Raw genomic sequence first — 26,716 nt, 5'->3', positions numbered from 1 at the left:
AAGATCGAAAACGATTCCCTTCCTCGAATTTCCCAACTCTCATAAAAAAACTAAAAAAAAGACAAAAAAACAAATTATATTGTACATCCTTTGAGTTTCTCATTTCCATTCCACCCATACCCCCTTCCCGGTTTCAGTCCCCACCATAAGTCCATCAACTCAAAAAGCCATTAGCCCGGAGATCTTACGTCCGAGGCCCTTAAATCTCTCTCATGTCCCCTCTGCCAGTTTTTTTGATAGTCCTTAATATTGAAAGCCAAATCTCGGGGAGGCTCCAACCCAGCAGCTTCCACATTCCTTCCAGCCAAGCCTCCGTACTTAAAAATAAGGCCTATGGGGTATTCCAAATCTTGTTTCATTCTCCCTTCAGTTCCAAATGTCCCCAAAACTTCAACTTCCAACTGAATCAAGTTTATAATCCTAGGGTCATCTGGTCTCCCCGTAGGGAGATCTCTCCATCTTTCACTTTCCAATTCAGGCCTAGCTTCCATCTTCAGAATCCTCACAAAATTATTTCCTCTCAATGCAGGAATCTTTAGCCCAACGTGGGGCTCGATCCTACAAGCCTGAGGTTAAGAGTCATCAATGAGAGACTCAGCTATGCAAGCAGAGCATAGCCATTGTGACTAGTAGCTGCCGATAGCCCTCTCCTGCATCATTTTTTTTCAGTCTGTTGAATGATTTACAGTGTGAGTAGACATTTCATCTGAGAGTAGACATTCAGAGAAATGCACTGTTAGGAAGATTATGGCTCAACACTTTGCAATAGTTCCGCCTCTCAGCAAGCAACTAAAACTTGTATTTTTCAGCCAGCATTTTCAGATACTGTTTTTTAAACCGGTTTCTGACTGCTGGTGTTTCTATAGCAATTGTTGTTTCCACACCCCCTTAACTCTGTTTTTACTGTTATTGAAAATTTGTCATTTTCAATATATTATTTTAATTTTTTCCCCTCTTACCTGTTTGCTGCCTTGAATATATTTTCATATAAAGGCAGGATAGAAATACTGAAAATAAATCAGTAAAAAGAGAATAGCTTCAGTTGCCGTGCCTTCTTCTCTCGGGAATATGAAGACACAACTCAGTTTTTACCACAGCAATGCTAAACTTTTCTGTGCGCCTATTAAATTGGAAGATAGCACGGTAGATTTGTATGTGCAAGGAATACAGAATGCCTTTTCGAAGTTGCTTCCTCCTGCCTAGTAGAATCAGAACAGCAGGAAATTATGTCGAGTTGCATCCTTTTTAGTTTGTAGAGACACTGTTTAATCAGGGAATATATGGGAAATATGAAACACATACGATTTTCAATAACTCCCCACTCTCAAACCCTTTAGCAGGGGTTGGCTAATAGGTTTATTGGTCGAAAGTATTTTTGAAAAGTGCCTATTTAATGTTTGCAGATAAAATTATAGGTGTAATGCATGCTATTTTCAGAAGCTTGTTGATTAAAGAAAAGTAATTTTCCAGGGATAAGGGGAAAGGAGTGATTATTTTTGTAGGTCGAAGTCCAATTATGTGGAACTGTTAATGTACTTGCAAAAGGTATTTAAATCCTTTGTGAGTATTGCAGTATTTGCAATGCCCTCTTGAGCTCATTCATTACAACCACATTAGATTTGGCATAGGTGATGAGTTTTTCCTGCCAATTTTTCATATATATAACTTTACAAAGTGATTAAATGCATAGAGGATAATAGTACAGTGGTACCTCGGTTACATACGCTTCAGGTTACACACTCCACTAAGCCAGAAATAGTGCTTCAGGTTAAGAACTTTGCTTCAGGATAAGAACAGAAATCGGGCTCTGGCAGCGCGGCGGCAGCAGGAGGCCCCATTAGCTAAAGTGGTGCTTCAGGTTAAGAACAGTTTCAGGTTAAGAACAGACCTCCAGAACAAATTAAGTACTTAACCCGAGGTACCACTGTATATAGACATCTTCCTACCAGAGGATGTATGGGTATCTTTTGAAAATGTTCCTGATCTCCTTCTGTTCTCATAAGACATATGCAAATATAACGCAAGAGAAATCTGCTTTTCCAGTTTCTGACATATATGGGACAAAGACTGTAAACAGTGGTTTGGGGTGTGTGTGCATGCTCTTAGGGTTGGGTTAACCATTAGACCCACATAATTTTTATCACCCCACCCCCAATTGCCTAATTCAGTCACAAGGCTGGATGACCTTGGGCCAGTCATTCTCTTGCAGCCTTATCCTCCTTGCATGGTTGTTGTCATGAGGATGCATTGAAAGGAAATCTTGAAACCCTTGGAGGAAAGACATAGAAGTCTTGACTTTCATGCAACCAAAGCCAGTAAAGTGTTTGAAGAAATCAGTGCAATGAATGATTTATGTCTGAAGATATTTTGTCCTTGATTAGAATACATTTGGTATTTTTGGACAGTTGGTTTGACTTTATTTTATTTCAATTTTTGCAATAAGTAGTACCGTATTTTTTGCTCTATAAGACTCACTTTTTCCCTCCTAAAAAGTAAGGGGAAATGTGTGTGCGTCTTAGGGAGCGAATGCAGGCTGCGCAGCTATCCCAGAAGCCAGAACAGCAAGAGGGATCGCTGCTTTCGCTGCGCAGCGATCCCTCTTGCTGTTCTGGCTTCTGAGATTCAGAATATTTTTTTTCTTGTTTTCCTCCTCCAAAAACGTGTCTTGTGGTCTGCTGTGTCCTGTAGAGCGAAAAGTATGGTACATTCTGCTTTGGTCCTCCTCTTACCCTTAACCTAGCTGTGCATGAGAATGGCCTGCCGCATTCTGCACAAATAGCCTCCCAACAGCAGCAGCAGCACTGCTGCTTACTGGGAGGTGGGCAGACAAGATGGGGGGCGGGCAACGTCAGGGCCGTGCAGCGCACCAGCTCAGCCAATCCAGCATTTCTAATGATATAGTGGTGTAACACACAGTCCAGTGTTGCTGCTGCCTTGCCCCTCACCCTCTCAGTAATAGACTGTTGCTGAGACAGCGCCTCACTGGGCAAATTGTACCTGACTCTGCATCAGGGGCACTAACTTGAATAAAATATGGGGCGGAGGCAGGTGAGCTCAGGAATGTTTGATTCTTACCAGGGGTGCCAGCTTGCCCTCAGGGTTGTGGGTGCACACCACCGCAATGTGGACGTGCGATGTCACACACACACACACACCTGCACATAGTGTGTGTGACATCGCACGCACTATGTGCAAGTGCGTGTGACGTCACACGTCTGCGTTGCAGCGGTTGGCGGCTGTGACTCCTCTTCCTCCTCCTCTCCACAGCCAGTGAGGCACCTTTTTCTGCAAGGAGGGGCTCATACTCAGAGACAGAGAGACCCTGTCTCTTGAGTCTGAGCCCATTCCCGTGGAAAAGGGTGCTTCACTGGCTGGCTGCAGAGGGGGGGAGCTAAACTCCCCCCTCGGAGGCAGTACCGCTGCTACCTACTGGCTTTTCTCATTGACTTTGTGAGTGCCCAGTCCCCACAATTATATTATTGTGGGTGCCCAAGCATCCACGGCCCCCTAGAATTGCCTTCTATGATTCTTACTGTGTTTTAATTTGTTGGAAGCTGCCCAACGTGGCTGGGGTAGCCCAGTCACATGGGTGGCATATAAATAAATTGTTGTTGTTAACCTCTGCCATGCATAATCAATCACGTGGTGTGGCATCCACCCACCCATTTGAATCAGAATTCCCCTCAACTGGGGGGGGGGGAGCCTCCTCAAATATTTTATTGGGGACCCGAAAGGACCTTGACCTTAGGAGTTGGCTCCTGTGCTATCTAAAGTCACATTGGCATCTAAATAAGTTCACTAGATCATTTTGCATGGTTTAGATACCTGTCAGAACACTTTCCATTTATTTAGACTCAAACCTATGTCTCCCGACCCAGAAGCTCACTCCCTAACAAGCTGGTTCACAATTGTACCTTAAGGCACTTAAACACACTTGCCAAGCAGTGAACCCATTCAACACAGGGTTGTTATTGCATTATTAGTAAATAGGAAGTAATTATTCAAATCTGCATTGGGGATGGTGAAAAATGAAACGATTGTATAGTACTTTAAAAAGATATAAAAAGAGCAAAAAGAAGAAAACAGAAAGGAAAACAGAAAGCTTAGTTTGGCTTTTATTGTATTTTACGCTGAAAACCTTTCATAAAAATTGATTATTAAATGAATAAAAAAGAACTTTTAGCCTTGAGGGTGATCTCTTATGCCGATTTACAGCACAATCCTATACATGTGTACTCAAGAGGTAAATCCGTTGAGTTCAATGGGGCTTCCTCCCAGGAAACTGGGTATAGGATTACAGCCTTAATATCATTGTTGTTGTTTTTTCTTTTAATGTTAGCAATAACCTATTTTTAAAAGGGGTGTGTGTGTTTGAAATATTGTGTCTATCTATCCTGCCCTTCATTGTTATGAACTGCAAGGCAAGTTACAGGCATATAAAACCGTAAATGCATATATTTCATTTTCTATCCTAGGTGTGGCTGAAGTAATTGTCCTCGTCGGAGGACGTCAAATGATCGGGATGAATCAACGCGCCTTAACAGCAGTAACGTGCTTCAACCCTCAGAGCAACAAATGGTACCCCCTGGCCAGCCTGCCCTTCTATGACAGGGAGTTTTTCAGCGTGGTGAGTGCTGGAGACAACGTCTATCTCTCAGGTGAGCAGTGGTGAGAAGGGCATTGTCTATTTGGAAGGCTGTGTGACAGGCCAAACGAGGATGAATTATGTGCCAGCTTGCTGGGAAAAGAGAGACTTCCTTTTATCACATTCCATTTCACATCAGCTCAGATTTCCTCCCCAGTGCATTCCGCACTTGTAACGTGCAAAGGATAGGCTCAACACCCCGTCAAGCATGCGAAAAGTTTCCCCTTGCTATTGCAACCGCATTGTAAAACATTGGCGGGAGCTGGATCTAAATGACAGGTTTCTGCATCTCGAATCTGTTTGACTGAGCTGTTGCATACCTGACCTACACTTACCGTATTTGCTTACAAGGAGGCTTGCTCTCGTTCGTCTTTGAAATCTCTTGTTGAAAATGAACTGCAACCCTCTTCTTAGTTCCGATGAAAATGAACAAACTCTTGTCACTGGCAGAGTTCATTAACACAGTGCTTGACACTTTCCCCTTTTTCCAAGCACCTAGACGACTGATTTGTACAATATGTTCTATAAGTAGCATAATTTTACTTGCATACACTATTGCATTGGATGTGACTCTTCAAGGAAGTTCTCCCTTATTGAACTTTGTGTCAGTATCAGGGGTGTTGAGAAGGGCCCCTCTGTACATCCTTTTTTCTAAGTGGTGTGACGCTTTGCTGTTTCCAATGAGACAGCACCTAGCTAGCTGCTTAGTCAATTCATACCAGTTGGATGTGTAATTGAATAGACTGCAGGTTATTTATGAATGCCGCCTGGGCATATTCCCATATGCAAATGTCCTGCCTAGTCTGATATCATGACAGCCTTTAAAAATAAAAATAAAAGCCTTTGGGATACATGAATAAATGACAGCAATCTGCATCATCTGAACAGATGCTTGCAATTGAGGGTGATTTATTTTAATTAGTCAAGTGTCATTTGGAAGAAGATATTGCATTGCAACTGGCTTGTACTGTAATAGGCTCCAAGAGCTCTTTTCCCGCCAAGTCACTGGTTCTTTTCCCCTTCTACTTACCGAGGGCAGGTGGCATGGAGTCTGGAGTCACACTCTCTGACGTCTGGTGTTACATGTCACTACTCGATAACTGGAATCTCGTTTCCCGAATGACAGTCCCGAGGTGTCGGCACAACAGCCTGGTGTATGATGGGAAAATATATACCATTGGAGGCCTTGGTGTAGCAGGCAACGTTGATCATGTGGAGAGGTAAAAATGCTCTATTAATGTACCGTCCCCCGGGGCTGATTGGTAATGTTGTTGGAAAAAGTGGCATCATTTCACATTCTTTAGGCAGAATTCAGTATAAATAAATGTTCACTGAACCATAACTTGGCGAAAACCTGAAAATAAGGCGTCCCAGTTGCTAATATAAATGTAAATTTCAAAAATCCACTCTTAAGTCAAGCATTTCATCAGGCAGAGTGAGTTTAGTCATTTTGAAGATTTTGTCATTGTCATTGTTGTTGTTAGTACAGCAGAGTGTTCAGACCGCTTTGCATACATTATGTGTGGAAAACTTACAACATCCCTATGAGGTTTGCCTAGGAGCCAACTCCTAGGGGTCAAGGTCCCTTCGCCCTCCCATAAAATATTTGAGGGGGGCCGCCCCACCAAGTTGATGGGCAGTGCCATTCAAATGGTGCCCGTGAGCCATGTCATGCGATTGATTATTCAAGTTGGCCCCCCTGGGGTAGGTCAGGAGTGCTAGCTTCCCTGTTCTGCTCTTGGAGAAGTGGTAAGATTGTCCAAGGCCAGGTCAGGCTGGGAGAGTTGCAGAGAACCCTACTGATTGAGCTTTGGAAGACAATGTTTCAGTAAATGACCAGAATGATCTGAAGACTGGCAGGATCCCTTCCAGCGGCTCTGCCCCCCACCTGCCTGAATTTTAAAGAGCCTGTCCCTTACTCCACATTTTGAGATTAGAACTGGGAACTTTTATACAGAGCCAGTGTGATGCTGCAGTTAGAATGTCGGTCTTAATACTGAGGAGACCCAGAATGAATTTCTCACTCTGCCATGAAACTCCCTGGGTAACCTTGGGCCAGTCACTTGCACATTCAGTCTCACCTATCTCACAGGGTGGATGTAAAGATGAAAGGGGCGGGGTGTATGCTGCTTGGAGATCCTTGGAGGAATGATATGCCCACTATGCTGTACCAGCTCTCTCTTTGATGAAGATCCCTCAGTCCTGATTATATATACATATATTTCAGCATTGAAGTATGTCTCTGGCTCTATTAATATAAAATTCTAAGCTCAGTGCAAACACGTTCTGCATGCTTATCCATCAGGAAAACAGGCTTTCTCCTTCGGCAGGGATGGGCAGGTTGTTTTGATGGGGATTTCTTCAACTCTCTTGCTTTATATGGTGTGATTTGTGAAAAATAAGATCAGATAAAGATCTACACCTGGACTGGACTGGGGATTCCTTTGAGCTGTGATTTCTTCAGTTTATTATGCAGAACTGGACAGAAGCCCTTAAAGGGATTCATAGTGTTTCTGTGTTTTCATTACTCTCCCAACAAATATTTTGCTACCTTGATGTCTCAAAAAGAATTCTATAAACAGCTCTTGACCAATAACACTTCAGGCAGAAGATTCTTTGAAAGGAGAGGAGAAAAGCGTACAGAAAATTGAATTGGTCAGGACAAAGGTTTAAAATGTCACTAGTCATGTGGGAAGGGAAAGACCACCTTGATACACAATACAGCTTTATTTTTCCATGACTGCTTTTCTGTAAGCTGTACTCTGAATAACGGTGAAGGTATAATATATAAACTCTAGATAATGATCGTGCAAAGGCTTTGAAACAGAAGTAAATTAAAGCATTCGCCCATAAAGCTGTTAACCTAGACAGAGAGAAATTAAGAGGAGAAGGCTAGGAAAAATTGATGTGTGTTGAGATACAATTTGGAGAGAGAAAGAGAGGTTGATAATGCACAGACCCTTTCCCACTCAGCAGGAGCTGCAGAGTAAAATTTCAAAAAGCCTTTAACAGTAAGACTGTGTAAAGAGAGAAACACAAAATGACAGAAATGAGGGGAAAGAGACTGAGGCTATTAAAGTAGTAGTAGTAGTAGTAACAAAAATCTTTCTATTTCTTATGTTCAGGTGTGAGTGCTGTTGCTTGATACCCATGCACAAGAGAAAGGTATCAATAGGCTTGGGGAAATCCCAAGGCTTTTTTAAAATAATTATTTTTATTAAATTTTCAATTTTTTCAATTCCAGATAAACATTTAACAAACTTTAAAATATCCAATGACTTCCCTTCTCCTCTTTCCATGGTTCATTTTACACATCCCTGCATATTTTACTATAACCATTCAAATCATTTTCCACTTTTACATCCATCAAAAATTATTTACTCTGTTGAATTTATCTTACTGATGCCAGTGTTTTCAGCTGTATGCAGTTATTTTCCATATATTCAATAAATGTTCTTCTTGCTCTCTTATTCTATATGCTAAATCTGCAAGTTCTGCATATTCTGTCAAATTAAGTTGGCAATCCACTTTAGCTGGGACCTCTCTCCCTTTCCATTTTTTAGTTACAAAACACAGGCCACAGTTGTTGCATAGATACATAACCTTTTCTGACACCTAGGAATTTCAGTCTGGGTTATACCCAACAAAAAGGACTCTGATTTCTTTGGGAAAGTAGTTTTAAACATTTTTTTCAATTCGTCATTAATCATTTCCCAATAATTTTTTATCTTTTTATACATGTCCACCACATGTGGAAAAACATTCCCTCTACTTTTTCACATTTCCAACACATATCTGATTCTGTTTTATAAATCTTAGCCAACCTACTTGGAGTTAAATACCATCTATGAATCATTTTCAAATAGTTCTTTTTCAATGAATAACATGCTGTAAATTTCAGGTCGCTTTCCCAGAGTTTCTCCCAGGGGAATCCCAAGGTTTGCAGAAATCGAAATAATCTTATAGTGCTGGGGGAGCGGGTACTGAAAAGGGAACTTCTGCCGCTATGATAACATCTGCAGTCTCCATCTTGGAATAGAGTTTACAAGATGACCTTATGGATAACAACATCCAACCTAATTTTTGTACTTTTCAGCTTTTTGCTTTTCTTCCGTTCCTTCCCACTCCCCAGCCGCACACATCTTGCTTTCTGAAACATCTTGCCTGATGAATAGTATTGCACACATATATTGGGAACACTCGTATGGATTTGCTGCCCACATGTTCCTTTAAGAACACTTCCTAAAGAGGAGTGAGATCTTTTGCTGAAAATAAACCTGACGTTGCCCTTGAATGTGCCTAAGAATATAATCCAAGAATGTTAGGTCCAAACCACAAAACCTAGGACTTCAGAAGGTCGACGGTTTGAATCCCCGCGATGGGGTGAGCTCCCGTTGCTCAGTCCCCGCTCCTGCCAACCTAGCAGTTCGAAAGCACGTCAAAGTGCAAGTAGATAAATAGGTACCGCTCCGGCGGGAAGGTAAACAGCATTTCCGTGCGCTGTTCTAGTTCGCCAGAAGCGGCTTAGTCCTGCTGGCCACATGACCCGGAAGCTGTACGCCGGCTCCCTTGGCCAGTAAAGCGAGATGAGCACTGCAACCCCAGAGTCGGTCACGACTGGACCTAATGGTCAGGGGTCCCTTTCCCTTTCCCTAAAATAAATAAAGTATTTATTAACAATAAAGAAATCCATTACAAAAATAATCCTGAGTCAGGAAACATGAATCCAAACAATTTTAATGTTTGTTGGCTGCTATTTCTCAGTAACATTGGGGGGGTGTGCAAGTGTGTGTGAGAGACAAGCGGTTTGGGGAGAGAGAGTCGTAATTTATTTTTGTAATCTACCGCTCTAGCTATTATGTTCACGAATCTGCTATTTAACTAGATGTGCTGCCATTCCATGGAAATATTGATGCCTAACAACCATATCATTTTTTACTGTCTCCCAAGCTCATTTTGCAGGAGTTATTTGGATCACTGCCATGTTAGCTTAAAAAATAGGTGTCTGCACTGGTGACATTGTCTAAAATGAATCTTCATCCATGGTTTATTAACTGTACATCTTTATGGTCAATGGCTTAATTAAATCTGATACCAATGACCTTAGAACTAATTTAGCGCTCTAACGCATATTCTTATCTTCGGTGCTACATGGGGAAATGGATGCAGCGGCGAAATCTTATTCTGGCTGCACATTTCCCATCAACATCTGCAGCAACCTGCAGTGAAGTGTGGTAGCTTTGTCCACACGGTGAAAATTAAACAGAGGCAACTTGCGCATCCCTAGCATGCACATTAAATAGCTAGTTTACCGGGGCAGAGAGAGCTATCATGTTGTATTATGTCTGAAAATCAGATGATCTTCAAGCTAAACAGTTGTCAGTGCATTTAACACTTGCCTGGCTCCAGTTGCCATTGAATATTGCTGAACTGATTTGCAAGAATAATCTCACTCTGTTCTAATTAGCAGAAATTAATTGGTAGAAGTCACCTTAATAGAAGGTATCCTGGATTTATTTATTTTTTTAAAATCCTGGGATATAATGAGATAAGGGTCATACATAGTTAATAGGTTTGGATTATTTTCCCACTCTCCTTGCTTCCTTTGACACTGTCTGCACCGAGAATATAGAACTTCTGTCCATCGCCGTAAGACGCATTTGCAAAGCTGTTTTCCTGACTAGCCGTTGGCAAGTGCCAATCACCGTAGCATCTAGGCTGATTCATATGTCTTTCTGTTCTAGGTACGATACTATCACCAATCAATGGGAGACAGTCGCTCCGTTGCCAAAGGCTGTGCATTCTGCAGCTGCCACCGTTTGCGGTGGGAAGATCTATGTGTTTGGCGGAGTAAATGAGGCTGGCCGTGCCGCTGGAGTCCTTCAGTCATACGTCCCTCAGACTAATACATGGAGTTTTATAGAGTCACCCATGATAGGTAAACGGAACAGATTTCAATTTATAACTTAGGGGGTGGGGGGAGAGAGAGCAATGAGTACCGTGATACCGAATTGCTAGCAACAAAAGAAGAACTCTGTTGGGTAAGACCAAAGACCCATCTTGTCCATCCTGTTTTTGCAGCAGCCCATCGGATGCCTGTCCACTAGCAGGACCTGAGCACAGCTCTCCCCAACCATGATTTCCTGCAACTTACATTCAGAGACGCGCTGCCTCCAGTATTGGAGGGTATCGTGCAGCCATTATGACCAGTAGCCATTGACCACCTTACATGCCTAAACTGCCTTGCAAGTTGGTGGCCACCATTATGGAATGAATTCCATAGTTTAGCTAAGCACAATTAAATATACTTTGATTTGTCTAGAATCTCCCAACATCCAGAATTGTTCATTGGATGATTCTGGGTTCTAGTATCATGAGAGTGAGAGAAAAACTCCCTCCCCTTCTCTTTTCTTCATACCATGCATAATTGTAATGTCTCCTCTTTTTCACACCCTTTTCCCTAAACTACAATGCACCAACTGTTGTGACCTTTCTTCGAAGAGGAGTTGCTCTAGGCCCATGATCACTTTGGTTGCCCTTTTCTGCACATTTTCCAACTCCACAGTATCCCTATTGAGATGTGCTGACCAGAACCATTCCCAGTGTTCCAAGAGTGTTCGCACCAGGGGACTTTTATAATGGCATTATGACATTGGCAGCTTTATTTTCAATCCCTGTCGATGGATTTTTTTCACAGCAGGTGCACACGGGGTCAGCATTTCACAAAGGATGTCTTCGAAGGTTAATGTGATTACAGAAAGCAATGATGGAAACAATTTTATTTTTTGTAAGGTTATCAATCAGGATTATCAATCGGACTAACAAATTTGTGTATATGCAAGCAATGGAGGTCCATGATATTAGCAGTACATATTAACCCAAACTGCAGTTCAGTTAGTGCAATTGGTAGCTCTGCTAGTTACCCCCTGAAGTTTATTGGTTCCTAGTGGGAGAGGTGAAGAAAGCAAACTCAAGTACAGTGGTACCTCGGGTTACATACGCTTCAGGTTACATACGCTTCAGGTTATATACGCTTCAGTTTACAGACTCCGCTAACCCAGAAATATTACCACAGGTTAAGAACTTTGCTTCAGGATGAAAACAGAAATTGTGCGGCGGCGCAGCAGCAGCAGGAGGCCCCATTAGCTAAAGTGGTGCTTCAGGTTAAGAACAGTTTCAGGTTAAGAATGGACCTCCGGAACGAATTACGTACTTAACCTGAGGTACCACTGTAAGAATATAATATGATTATAACACATTATAAGCTTAAGTAGATGTTACTACTCTTTCCATCCACTCAGACCTTTATGCACAGTAATACTGGAAAATCACACGCTTCCCTTGTTTGAATGCAAGAGCTTCTATATTCTGTTGTACAGTGGTACCTCTGGTTAAGTATTTAATTCGTTCCGGAGGTCCGTTCTTAACCTGAAACTGTTCTTAACCTGAAGCACCACTTTAGCTAATGGGGCCTCCTGCTGTTGTGCCGCTGCCACACGATTTCTGTTCTCATCCTGAAGCAAAGTTCTTAACCTGAGGTACTATCTCTGGGTTAGTGGAGTCTGTAACCTGAAGCGTATGTAACCTGAAGCGTATGTAACTCGAGGTACCACTGTATATAGAAGCCTTTAAAATGCAAGGGTTCTATATACAACAGAATTTAGAAGCTTTTGCGTACTATGCTTCCATGCATAATAATGTTGCTTTCCCCCCCATGAAGGTGAGCTTCCACATTACAATTATGGGAAATACCACATAACTGTTGCTTTCTGCCCCACCCTCCAATGGCTGTATGAATCAGTCCTCAGAAAAGTTCCAAAGCGTTAAATGGAAGTCCTGAAACTTGTGAACTAAAATAAGCCGTGTCCTTATGTTAACTCTTGTCATCCTTTCTTCGGATGCTGTGGAAGAAGCAATTTGGCGCTTGTTTGTAGCATCGATTTGCGGGTGTAACATTGCCCTTTCTTGTTCCCCGGCTGCTCTTGTTGTTCAGCCTAACGTGACATGACCGGCATATGATGCAGTATGAAACACCCAGCAGGAGGACGTTATCCACTGGCAGTCATGTTTATGTATTACAGCAGTGCAAACAAACCCATTTCCTGGCTCTTTCTGTCACATGCATACAGTGCCACTGTTCATATAATCCACTGAGTGACATTATGAGGTTTTCGTGTACTCTGAGCAGACTGGAAAACTGAATGCATTATGCAAAAAAAAGGGGGGGATGTTCTTATTCCTTACCAAAATAATAGAAGAACTGCAGAAATCGACATCTCATTCCCTAGACTCGTTATAGTGTCTAGCAGTTGTCAGCCCATACAGGCTTGGGGGGAAAAATACTCTCCAACTGTCCCAAAGTACACTGCAAATTTGCAAATAAATAGCTTTATGCCCTAACAAAAATATGTCAGAACTACAGATAATGAAAGGATATTTATGCTTCCTTGGAATAAAAGTAGCTAATTAGCTAATGTCAGTACAATACTTGGAAGGAGAAAACATTTCAGTGCTGTTGTTTTGCCCAAAGATAAATAAATGTAAGTTGATTTGCATTTAAAAAACAACAGATGGAATACATAGTTTCAATGATCGTCTTCAGAAATTGATCAGACCCTTGTACGGGCAAGGATGATAAACCTCCCACTAGAAATGTGACCGTTGCAATAAAAAAAGAGATCCTAAAGCTATTAGATTATTAGGGAAGGGGTGCTGAATTAAAATACAGTGCAGTGATACTTTTGTTTTGTTCACAAAGCTTCTGCACCAGTTTTGAATGTTTCTTGGAGTTGGCCAAGAGGTAGAAATCCCATTCCCACTGCTGTGGTTATTTTGACCAAAGGACACCTGGTATTTTTGGCAGACATTTTGCTTTCCATAGGTTTATATCTTAGAGACATTATGGCATTCTATAGGAGTTCTATGAGCTCTGCTTCCTCTTTTTTCCATAAATGTGCGTGTACCCAATTCCTGGGCTAGAATATTAAATTCACCTGAGCTAATGCTCTTATTTTTTTATTTTTTTTTGTATGTAGTGAAGTCTGTTGACTTACTGTTTTCACGTAGTATGGAGTCTGCCCGAGATGTTTTCCCCAAAGGGTGACCTAGTAATCTCATTCTTTCAGCATGTCTCCAACTCACAGTTGCTTAGCTTCCTCTTAGAATTTTTCTGAGAATACGGTGAGTTACAGTTTGGAGACAGGCTGAAACACAGCAAGACTGAACTTCATCATGAGAGCCAGTGGGTGGGATTCAACTAAGCTGCCGAATGTGCAGAATGAGTTCTGCTTGTGCAACAGGACTTTCCTTCTTTTCTCCCCGCTGTGCACACTCCTTATTCTGCCCTTGAGGGTTCAGGGACCCCAAAGAACAGATTTGAAGGAGGATGGAAGTCACATTGCACAAGCAGACCTCATTCCTAACACAAACCCTACTTAACACTATGTTGAATTCCACTCAATATGCACATTGATAATGCTTTAGAGATAAACCAAATGCATGTTTTTTCAGCCTAGGCTTTGCGGTCATAAATGGTTGCCTGGGAAGTTCAGTGAATTGTTGTTATTGTGCATTATGTATTTTTTGTGTGGTTTTAGACATGAAATTTAAAAGGTGTTTAATTATTGTAAGGGACGCGGGTGGCGCTGTGGGTTAAACCACAGAGCCTAGGACTTGCCTATCAGAAGGTTGGTGGTTCGAATCCCGGTGACGGGGTGAGCTCCTGTTGCTCGGTCCCTGCTCCTGCCCACCTAGCAGTTCGAAAACACGTCAAAGTGCAAGTAGATAAATAGGTACCGCTCTGGCGGGAAGGTAAACGGCATTTCCGTGCGCTGCTCTGGTTCGTCAGAAGCGGCTTAGTCATGCTGACCACATGACCTGGAAGCTGTTTGTGGACAAACGCCGGCTCCCTCGGCCAATAAAGCGAGATGGCAACGCCAGAGTCGTCCGTGACTGGACCTAATGGTCAGCGGTCCCTTTACCTTTACCTTAACCTTTAATTATTGTAAGGTTTGTATTTTTTATATTGTACAACAGTCTGGGCTCCCATTGGAAAGAACAGGGGGATAAACAAAAATAAGAACAACAGCCATAGTAATCATAGTATTTTAGACCACTGAGTTTTTATGGGGAGACCAGTGTCAAAGTTCTCCCTTAATCTCAAAGGCCACTGGATGACCTTGGGCTAGGAACTTTTTCCACTTAACCAAACCTACACAGCGTAGTTTTGAGAATCAAAAGGATAAAAACCACAACTGAGAAAAATATTGATTGATCCTGCATTGCACTTGGAGAAACTAAAATGTTTAAAGATGCTTCATATGGCAATGTTTGAGAACTCTTGCCCTAAAAGGTCGCTCTGTTGGATGAATCAGCAGTGGTTGTATGAAAACACTGACTGAGATCTTGGCCTAACCAGCAATCCAGAGCATGGAAAAGGTACATATATCTACACTTTGAGATATAGACGCCATTCTCTTTAACTGAGAACTATAATGAGTTGGCATGCCAGCAAGTGAGATTTTCTTCAGAACCAGCAATAAGTTTGTGATTTATTCTCTTTCTAATCAGTAATCCTAAAACATGTTCCAGCAGTGTGGCAAAAAAATTGAAACACCTATAGAGCTCATATTCCACAAAAGTAGTTATCAGTTTAGAATAAAAAGGTAAAGGTAAAGGGACGCCTGACCATTAGGTCAAGTTGTGACCGACTCTGGGGTTGCAGCACTCATCTCGCTCTATTGGCCGAGGGAGCCGGCATACAGCTTCCGGGTCATGTGACCAGCATAACTAAGCCGCTTCTGGCGAACCAGAGCAGTGCACGAAAATGCCGTTTACCTTCCCGCCAGAGTGGTACCTATTTATCTACTTGCACTTTGACGTGCTTTCGAACTGCTAGGTTGGCAGGAGCAGGGACCGAGCAATGGGAGCTCACCCCGTCGCGGGGATTCAAACTGCCAACCTTCTGATCAGCAAGTCCTAGGCTCTGTGGTTTAACCCACAGCGCCACCCGCATCCCAGTTTAAAACAGGCTATGATAAACATAGACATGGAAATGCACTGTCTTTTAGAGAATTAATGGTGTCAGCAGCTACTGATGATGCTATCAGTTTCACTGGGCATTTACTTTAAGCTTTTATAGCAGAAACATAATTTAATTCCCTAGCTTTATATTTATTTACTTTTCTGAATGGTTCTTTCCTTCCTTCTGTTTTTTAAAAAAGCCTTATCTTAAGTAGAAAAGGAATACTAGAACAAAATCTATGACATATATTTAACATGCTTTGCATGTATACAGTAAAATTCAAATAAAACCCACATAATAAAAATCATAAAACACGGAACCTAATAAATCAAGATTTTTAAAAGAGCGCAACCAAAATCCACACAGATGTTAGCCATTGTCAGGGGTCCTTAAAAAGGGAGGGCCACAGTTGGGGTGGCATATATGATTGATACTAATAGTGTTCTCAGTTCTCTGTTATTTTTATAGCTGAAACAGCAGCATCCTCAAACGGGCAGAAATTTTTTTAAGCAGAGGTTGGATGGGCATCTGTCATGGATGCTATAGCCAAGATTCCTGCATTGCAGAGGGTTGGACTAGATGACCCTTGGGGTCCCTTCCAATTCTATGAAGCCCAAGGATTGCAGAAGTACAAAAAAAACTTGAAGAAATAACTTTGCCAATCGGTTATGCGTAGTTTCTCCTGTAGATCTCAATGAGAGGAGACATAATACTTCAGTTTTTACGGTCCCAAACTATATAAGGTTTTCTAAGTACAGCGGTACCTCAGGTTACAGGCGATTCAGGTTACAGACTCCGCTAACCTAGAAATAGTACCTCGGGTTAAGAACTTTGCTTCAGGATGAGAACAGAAATCGTGCGGTGGTGGCGCGGCGGCAGCGGGAGGCCCCATTAGCTAAAGTGGTACCTCAGGTTAAGAACAGTTTCAGGTTAGAAACGGAGCTCCAGAATGAATTAAGTTCTTAACCCGAGGTACCACTGTATTTTACCAGCACAAGCATCCAAAGCAGTCAGTAAACCACTTCTTATGAATCCTATGCACCCCAAGCTACATTATTTTGTACTGTGTATAGCTGGTGGTTTGGGTTTGCTCCTGCTCTTCAAGAATGAGAGCAGTTGGCAGAAGATATGCTTAAGCTGAAGACTGGTGTAATGTAAAAGGTGAGCTCACACTGAGAGGAGCGTATTATTGAAAATAAAAGACTAGTCCTCATTTCCTGACACCTAAAGCTCCACTCCAGGAAATGTGGCCCTTGTCAGAGTTCCCACTAGTATAACACTTAAATAACATGAAATTGTGCAGTAGCATTTCTTGATCCCAGTCTGTTGTGTGGCACTTTCAGTAATTACAGCAAAGGAATGCATTAACGGGTGGCTGGCATTCTAGTCTGTAATTCCAGCTTGCCTCTCAGGGGGGTCTTTAGGTATTAAGGGTTGCTGGATCTTACTCTCAACTTTAAAAAAAGGGCAGAGAAGCTGCTAGCCTAAGACATTTGCATTTAGTTCTGATGGTACACTTGGCATTATTTATTTCTTTGATCCCATGGTGGATATTGATGTGTGTTATAATATGCGGGGAGCTGTGTAAATAGCAGCTTAGATTCCACTGAGAGCTCCAATACCAGGTTTCCTGCGTTTTCCATTACCACTTCATATGAGAGAATTATCTGGCTATTTCTGTGCATGCTCACTATAAATATTCTGTGATGGCAATATAAGCACACTGAACACTCATTGCAACATCTGTCCTGTCCTCTAACTCCTACCCCTAAGCCTTCTTATCAACAGTGCAATAGCCGTTGCACAATATTGTGTGCTCATTTGCAATAAATGTTGGAGCCATCATTTGAGCAAGTGCATTTGGGAAACTTGCATCAACATGCATTATAATTCTGAAATAGACAGTCTTCAAATCAGGATCTTAAAAAGGAATATTGGTTCTTAGTGATGGGACTGTATCTTCGAAAACGATACCCTGATGCAACTTTTCCATGTAGTTTAATGAAGCATTCCCATGAAAGCAGGATGTGCTGCTGGAATTAGATAAGCCCTAAACGGCCTTGGGGACGCAGGTGGCGCTGTGGGTTAAAGCCTCAGCGCCTAGGGCTTGCCGATCGAAAGGTCGGCAGTTCGAATCCCTGCGGCGGGGTGCGCTCCCGCTGCTCGGTCCCAGCGCCTGCCAACCTAGCAGTTCGAAAGCACCTTCGGGTGCAAGTAGATAAATAGGGACCGCTTACCAGCGGGAAGGTAAACGGCGTTTCCGTGTGCGGCTCTGGCTTGCCAGAGCAGCGATGTCACGCTGGCCACGTGACCCGGAAGTGTCTCTGGACAGCGCTGGCCCCTGGCCTCTTAAGTGAGATGGGCGCACAACCCCAGAGTCTGTCAAGACTGGCCCGTACGGGCAGGGGTACCTTTACCTTTTAAACGGCCTTGGTCCAGTATATCTGAAGGAGCGTCTCTACCCTCATCGTTCTACCTGGACACTGAGGTCCAGCACCGAGGGCCTTCTGGCGGTTCCCTCACTGCGAGAAGCCAAGTTACAGGGAAGCAGGCAGAGGGCCTTCTTGGTAGTGGCACCCGTCCTGTGACACACCCTCCCACCAGATGTCAAAGAGAACAACAACTACCAGACTTTTAGAAGACATCTGAAGGCAGCCCTGTTTAGGGAAGCTTTTAATCTTTGATGTATTACAGTATTTTAATATTTTTTTTGGAAGCCGCCCAGAGTGGCTGGGGAAGCCCAGCCAGATGGGCAGGATATAAATAATAAATTATTATTATTACTATTATTATTATTATTATTATTATTATTATTATTATTATTATTATTAGTGGGCCTTGCAACAAAATGTTGCAGCGCAGAATTGCTTCATGTTGAAGATTCCAGCCGCTCTGTTCTGTTTCCCTTCCTCCAGTTTCCTGTTCTTCCCACCAACAGTCAGCCAACATTCAGTGCTCAGTGAGCATTTTCAGTCCTCTTTGGGGTGCTTTTGAGGGGACTTTCCTTCCAGGATGTTTCCCCAAAGATTTTTTTGTTGTTCTGTAAGCTTTAAGGTTTCCCATCCCTCTGATATGTCCCGTGTGTTCATGGATTGTGCAGTTTGGGCTTCATAAGGGCTAGCACTTGGCAAACTGAGGTTGCTTGTTAGCATATACCTGGGATGGGAACCTATGGGCCTCTTGATATTGCTAGGCTACAACTCCCATCATTCCTGACCTTTGGCCATGGTGGCTGCTGCTGCTGCTGGGAGTCTGGCATTATCCAAAAGACTAGGGGTTCTGCATCCCTGGTATGCATGATGATAGACACAACAAAATTGCTATGATCTCCCCAACTCCCATTACCCTTCACTTTCTGTATCACAGGTTGGGAACAACTTTCATCAGGCGGGTCTGATTAAAAAGCGGCCTGCTCTCTGTGGGCTGTCATTCATACAATCAGAATTCCTGATCCCTATGGAAAGTAGTGGGGCTTGCATTTGTCACTGGATTTAGACACTCATGCTCTCCTGATTTCTCATTGGCAGCTGGGGCTTTACCTGTGCTGTCCATGATGTGGACATGGCTGCGCAAAAACATCAGACCACATTAAGACAGCACCCAAGGCCAAATTTGACCCATGGACCAGTCTTTTGCCACTGCTGTTCTATATTATTGGCCCGAGCGGGGTGGAGACAGGTACACTCTGTTCATTATACAACAATACCAGGGAATGTAGAAATACAGTTTCACATACAAAAGTGAGGTGTCCAGATGGTTAGGGTGTATAATTATAATTGTTCTGTACTTTCTCTTAGCTTTCAGTTCAGCAAATCATGCACTATCCCTGCCTTGAGAGTTTTCCCCATACTTCAGAAACAAGAATTCGATCAACCCTAAATTTATCTGCTCTTCTAGCTACTCTTCTACTTTCCACTGTGAGGGATGAATTTCACCTGAGTGACACCTGAGTGATAATTACCATCCTTGTAACCATCTTTGCCTTTCCAGTTCAACAACAGCGATTCATTATTATGTTATGCACAGAGTATTTTTTTGAAAAAGAAGGAAGGTGCACTTTGTGTTTTGGTAGCTCCTGCCTTACTCCTACCAAATGCACTATAATGTAGATAAGAGAAACGGGCAGTGCCAAAATTCTGTGCAGAAAAGGGGAGATCCAGAAACTGAGAGGTTTATTTTGTACCTCTTTAAAAGGTAGTAATTTCTTGGGCTCACCTATGCTGCCACTGCCACTCCTGGCCTGGACAGTGGTTTGTTGCTGAGCGATATGTTCAAAGTGAGTATGTAACTTAATCAAAGAAAGCTGATGCCATTAGAAAATTGCTAGCATTGTCATGCTTTCGTGTTCCACATTTTTAAAAAAGGCTGGTTCCTTGAATTTTACCTTTTAGCATTCATGCTTTCAAAAAAAATCCCATTTCCTCGTGGTGTTCTCTTCTAAGGCTTCTCTTCCTTATTTTGTTGTGTTTCTCTGGAAGCCCCTTGACTGCCTTGTGTATAATTCTTGGGGGGGGGCAGTCAATATGGTTCAGTAAACAAAGTATTCCAGATGGGATTTACAATAATAGACTTCCGCATTAAAATACACACAAATAACATTATGAATGCAAGTAATATGGAGGGCTTACGTTGTTGATGTTTTTTTGTTTTAAGCCTCTGGGTCATTTTCTATTCCCTTAAATTGCAGAAAACCAGACAGCACACTCGCTCTTCAAATGGGCGAGGAAGGTGGAAGTGAATAAACAGCTCCCCTTCTTATGTGTGCAGATAGTATTGACTCCTTGTACTCCACTGGCCTGATTCCTTGCTTCTCCTGCTTCCATTCCTGGGGGCTGGTTTGCTATGCACCTTCATTGCTGGAATGCCCCACCCATTTGTCTGACGCTGGGTGCTCCCTTTGCAAGAGGCTTCAAGCTGGTCTCTCTGAGTCTTGGCTTCAGTGAGCAGCCAGAGCTCTTGCCAGCTGCCTGAAATCCTAGAAGCACTTACTAATTATCCTATTTGCAGTTCATTCCTCTCTTAGCTATGCTAGGAATTGGGCTGCCGTCCCACAGTTAGTAGCCAGGGTCATCTTACCCCCATTACTGTCGGTTGTTTGGCTAGGGTTGTCTTACGATTCCGTCCGGCCTCCAGGCAGATATAGAGTCACTTTTCTGCATTTCCTCTTTATTATAGGTTTCTTTCATATAAATATAAAACTTGGGTGTCGTGGAACTCCCTAACTGTTGACATCAGGCAGGTGCCTACACAACACTTCTCAGCACCTGCTAAAAACATTTTTGTTTTGACAAGCCTGTCTGATATGTAGAACGCTAGCATGTGCTTTAATCTTTTCTCTTTTTTTTTTTTTGAGCTCACAGTTGATTTTAATTTTTTTTTTAATGTTTCAAACAGTTGGTTTTTAACTGCTTTTGCTGATAATCTCATTGTTAATGTTCTTTTTTCTAAACCGCTTTGAGGTTTTGCTTTGTTTTTGCAAACAGATTTTCATAATTAATTAATTAATAATAACGGTCCATCACAGAATGGTTATATCGTTACACGTCACCCCAATTTCCACCAAGCGACTTCGTAAGATTCCCAGGGCTCCAGGCACTCACCCAGGTCTTATTTACACATGGGACGCGGGTGGCGCTGTGGGTTAAACCACCGAGTCTAGGACTTGCCGATCAGAAGGTCGGCGGTTCGAATCCCCGCTGCGGGGTGAGCTCCCGTGGTTCAGTCCCAGCTCCTGCCAACCTAGCAGTTCGAAAGCAGCTCAAAGTGCAAGTAGATAAATAGGTACTACTCCAGCGGGAAGGTAAACGGCGTTTCCGTGCGCTGCTCTGGTTCACCAGAAGCGGCTTAGTCATGCTGGCCACATGACCTCGAAGCTGTACGCCAGCTCCCTCAGCCAGTAAAGCAAGGTGAGCACCGCAACCCCAGAGTCGGTCACGACTGGACCTAATGGTCAGGGGTCCCTTTACCTTTACCTATTTACACATATTTACACCTAAAGTCTTCAGTGAAGAGAGTTCAGAGAATTACATCTCAAGAGGGGCTTGTTCCCCCAGCGGTGCAGCACTGGATTCCAAAGGGATCCTGAGCACCATCTCCATGCCTCTGTCCCAGGCTGCCAAGAGGATCCTGTCCCTGTATAACCTCTGCCTGGATTTCCTCTTCCAGCCTTCTCCTTTCCAAAGACCTTTGCCGGGGGGGGGGGGGGTGGAATCCAAGTCTCAAGTAAAATGACAGAGACCCTTCCCTGTTTTCCCATTTCATAGGAACTGAAGTCCTAAACCTTTCTCCTCCCACAGTAACCATGGGAACTCTCCCCTCTCTGTACTGGGAAGTTCTTGCTTTGATGATGGTTTTCATTGATGAGTTAATGACTTGCTCCCAGCACCTTTTGTCATTCTTAGTCATTCTTAAGGCGAAGCCCTAACCTGGAAAAGAAGCTTATCCAGTATTTTTTTCACTGGTCTGGCATCAATACCCCCAATATTCTACCATTTATTAATTTCTAACATGCACGAACTCTAGCAGGTATGGGTACCCTTGCACCCCCAAAGTCTTGTTACCCCAGATCTGTATCTGTGTCAGGAGACAGAGAGAGAAAGAGTCGAATCCAGACTTAGCCAATGGGATTCATTGTCATGCTGACACAATCATTCTGTCTGTGTTTCTGTCGCTGTGAGCATTCCTGCTTGCCAAAACAAACGATCTCCCCTCTCTTCCCACTGCAGACTATTCTGGAGTTTCTCTCAACCCTCCAGAGCAGATATTTGGGGTTGTGCAGAGTGCTTACTTTTGGATGCATTGGAGGGATAATCAGCATAATCCTCTTTAAACAATTTCCATTGTAAATGTCGGGGCAGTTCAGATTATTTACTTTAAATAGAGAGAGCCGCAGCAATCATTTAGTAAAAGCAATCAATGAAAGTACAAAACTGATTGGGGGGGGGGGGGGAAAGCTTGTTGAAATTCCTTCACTTGGCTCCCAAAGCTCTAAACCAACTTGACACCAGTGGGAAATGCTTTGTAGGACTTCAGCTCCCTAAACCTTACACTTTGACACTGTAGTTATTGCCTATTGACAATTAGGAACCTGATGCATACTTCCCAACTGAATGCCTAAAATAACAGAAGGGCTAAGTAAAGGGTTAAGTCTGGATTGAGGGGCCCTGAATTGTGCTCCAATTCACTCCCTCGCCCTCTTGTTCAGTGGCAGTAATAAAGATGTGTAATAGATACTGCAAAGCCTTTTAATATTAATGTGCCTTACATTGTAATCCTATACTCAGAAGTAGGGCCCATAGGGTTCCATGGGGCTTTCTCCCAGGAAAGTGGACATAATTTCGTGAAGAAATTAAAAATAGGATAGTCCCATCTGGAGCATCTGTGGGGGTTCACTGTATACCCCAATAGCAAAAAAGAAGGGAAAATATGCTGTCTTTCTGGCCCTGCTCACTTTTTTTTTGCAATCTAAAAGTCCTGACCAGAGGTCATTTTATAAACTATTCTTCCTTCCTAAAAGCAAGAAGTGAGATCTCATTCCCTCTCACTGTTACCTAAGAAATTTCTTCAAGAGAGCTGAAATTGGGGGAAGCACATGGGCTGAACATTAGAAACAGTTATAGGATATCCAAACCAGCATAATGCTAGCTCTCTACAAAGGAATCAGAGAACCCATGCTAACTGCTTATAAGAAATGAAAGCAAAATTCTGCTATTAAAACACCAAAGGGAGATGTTCTTTCTTTTATACAACAAAGGCATATGAAGGCAGGGAATTGGCCTCCTGAGGAGCTATTGTTTCTGCCTTGAGGTAGCCCAGAAGAATATCCCTGTGGACTTTTGAGGTTAAGTTTCAAGATTTCTTTTGTTAGATTAATGTGTCTTCCAAAAAGTCATGTTAGCTCAAAAGAGTCTGTGAAAATGTGATCAGCATACAAGGAGGGTTCACACATGAGAGAGCTCTTTGTGTCAATAACAAAAACAGACATAGGCATTTTTGATTTCTGCAAGAAAGAATGGGATACTCAGAAGACTGTCAAATTTTAGTCATGGTGTAGTTGAGGAGGAAAAACACCATCTACTTGCTTTTTATCTTTTTGGTGATTCGATCCCTGTTTATCTTTTTAAGGAATCACACAGTGTTCTCCTCATTGATGTTTTTATGCTTTTGATTTACGTGTTCTGTGTGTAGTTTATCTAGCAGTGGGCTCTTGTCTTTTGTAATTTCTCCCTCTCCATACAGTCCTGTGAGGAGGGAGATTGGTGTTGAGTGATACACAAGATATTATCTTTCTCGCACATGCCCAGAGATGTAACGTCACCTGGAGACTGAAATTTGAAATACCCAAGTCCATCTTTGCCAGAGCATGACTTACTCCTAAATCCAATATATGAATGATGCACATCGTGTTCTCACATATACCTTGACTTAAGTGAGAAGCAAACGGAAGTCTAGTTTAGAAAAACAGCTTCATGTATGTGTACATTAGACATGGGACATCTGTGGCTGGAGCTGATAGGAATTTTAGTCCAGCAATGTCCATAGGGCCACAGCTTCCACACCCTGACATACCATGTCTATTCGAATCTAATGCTCACCAATTTTTGGCCAAATTACATTGCAAAAATTAAGGTGCACATTAGAGATTTAGATTTGCCATCTAATACTTTTTTTGGTTTCAAGGTTCTGAAAAATTGAAGTGCGCATTAGATTTGATGGTGCATTAGACGCAAGTAAATACAGTGGTGCCTCGCAAGATGAAATTAATCCGTTCCGCGAGTCTCTTCGTCTAGCGGTTTTTTCGTCTTGCGAAGCACGGCTATTAGCGGCTTAGCGGCTTTAAGAAAAAGGAAAAAAAACTCGCAAGAACTCGCAAGCCCATAGGGAAATTCATCTTGCGGAATGACTCAAAAGACGGAAAACTCTTTCGTCTAGCGAGTTTTTCGTCTTGCGAGGCATTCGTCTTGCTCAGATGTATTTCTTAATGGTTTGCGCTTTGTAAGATGATTTATGGTGGACAGCAGCCATTCTCTTCTTAAAGTACAGTGGTACCTCTGGTTATGTACTTAATCCTTTCCGGAGGTCCGTTCTTAACTGGAAACTGTTCTTAACCTGAAGCACCACTTTAGCTAATGGGGCCTGCCACTGCCGCTGTGCTGCTGCTGCACGATTTCTGTTCTCATCCTGAAGCAAAGTTCTTAACCCAAGGTAATATTTCTGGGTTAGCGGAGTCTGTAACCTGAAACGTATGTAACCTGAAGTGTATGTAACCTGAGGTACCACTGTAATTGGATCAGTTTGCATTAAGAAACACAAGGGAAAGCATATCATTAGAACGAGGCAGCTGCCAGAAGGTAGCGTGTGACGTTGAGAGGTTGGAGGAAAGACCTGTGTGTGCATTTGGCCTCTTCCTGTTACCCCTTAAGCCAGGGGTCGGCAAGGTTTTGGGGGCAGCTCCGGGGCTGGTTAAACTTTGATTACCAGATTTTTTTCGATGAATTCAGGGGCACTGATGTGGGGACTGATGTGCAAATCCAGAGACTGGTCTGGTAACCTTAGGTTAAACGGCCCCCATGGGCCGCTTGTGGCCCATGGGCCTTAGATTGCCGACCCTGCCTTAGGCTATCCTGCAGTCATTGGATGCGGTGGAGGATGCTGTCCTGCCTCTAGTGTTGAAGTCAAGATTTAGTTCTCAAGTCTGGCTGGCCTCTGTACCTGGAATACGAGAAGGCCACCACCTTGACTTCGCCTCAGGCAGCAAAATGTCTTGGACTAGCCTTGTATATATAAAGAGGATTGTTTATATTACGTACATCCTCTTACGCACCATGCTGAAACAAACCCGAGGTGAAATTTTGTTTCCTTGCAATCAAAGTTCTGGATCTTCAAGTTGCAGACTTAAAAGGAGTAAATGGTATCTGCTGCCTGGAGAAGGCTAGAGTCATGGATTTCTGCGCCCTGCAGTGCTTTCTGTCTCGCTCCGAGGCATACACTCCTCATTCTCTGATTGTCCTGGTCCCACCCAGAACAGCTCACACTACCTCTTCTTTCCAACCCTCTACCGTTGCAGTCCTTGCCAAAATACTCTAAATAAACCTAAATATTGGCAACCATAGCAGACTATGCATATCATTATTATGATGCAGAGTTGCATCGTTGGCACTGAACATGAGACTTTAACCTTTACTAGCAGAAAAAGATGGATTTATTGGGTGGTGGTTAGTGCAGTCTACTCTAATGTGATGACCTGCTCCAGCAGTTGGTAGTAGTAATAGTAAGAAGAAGAAGAATTTATTATTTATACCCTGCCCATCTGGCTAGGTTTCCCCTGCCACTCTGGGCGGCTTCCAACAAAGATTAAAAATACATTAAAACATCAGGCATTAAAAACTTCCCTAAATAATCATACTTTACCTAAATAATACTTCCAGGGGGTTGGGAAAGAGACTTGCCATTGTTGCTCTCCCAGACATTTGCCTTTTGCTGCTGTCAGATGGGGGAGTCAGCTGAATACCATCTAGCCCTCCCCTCCAGACTGTATTTTAAGAGTGCAGCAAGATTAATACCAGAAACATTTTTGTCGGCTTTTCGTATTGCTTTGAATTTATGTACTTTAGCCTAGATGGTTTCTTTTTCGTGATGTTGAATTTATTGTTTGTTTGCTAAATTGTTTCTTTTTTGTTATTTTGAATTTAGTGAGATTTTCAGTATTTTGTGTATTTATATTTCCAGTGTTCTCTATTTTGATGTTTTGAGGGTTTGCTGTAAGCCGCTTTGAGCACAACTCATTGTGCGAAAGTGGCATATACAGTGGTGCCTCGCAAAACGAAATTAATCCGTTCCGTGAGGCTCTTCGTATAGCGGTTTTTTTGTCTTGCGAAGCAAGCCCATTGACAGCTTAGCGGATTAGCGCTATTAGCGGTTTAGCGGCTTTTAGCGGATCAGCTGTTAAGCGGCTTATCAGCGGATCAGCTGATAAGCGGCTTAGCGGCTTAGAAAAGGGGGGAGGGGAAAAAACCCGCAGGAACTTGCAAGACATTTTCGTCTTGCGA

At 42.7% G+C, this 26,716-nt stretch overlaps 1 protein-coding gene across 1 annotated transcript in view; it reads left to right on the top strand.

Annotated features, from left to right (window-relative positions):
- Nucleotides 1-26,716, top strand: part of KLHL29 (kelch like family member 29) — a 428,500-nt gene that overhangs the window by 378,080 nt on the left and 23,704 nt on the right. Inside the window, exons 10-12 of the mRNA XM_079969762.1 lie at nt 4,476-4,658; nt 5,685-5,865; nt 10,390-10,583. Coding sequence (XP_079825888.1) covers nt 4,476-4,658; nt 5,685-5,865; nt 10,390-10,583 — 558 coding nt within the window. The remainder of the gene's footprint in view (nt 1-4,475; nt 4,659-5,684; nt 5,866-10,389; nt 10,584-26,716) is intronic.

Source organism: Podarcis cretensis (genome assembly GCF_951804945.1).
Source record: "Podarcis cretensis genome assembly, chromosome: 3".
In the NCBI taxonomy this organism is placed as follows: Eukaryota; Metazoa; Chordata; class Lepidosauria; order Squamata; family Lacertidae; genus Podarcis; species Podarcis cretensis.
This window is presented reverse-complemented; position numbering and strand designations above follow the sequence as displayed.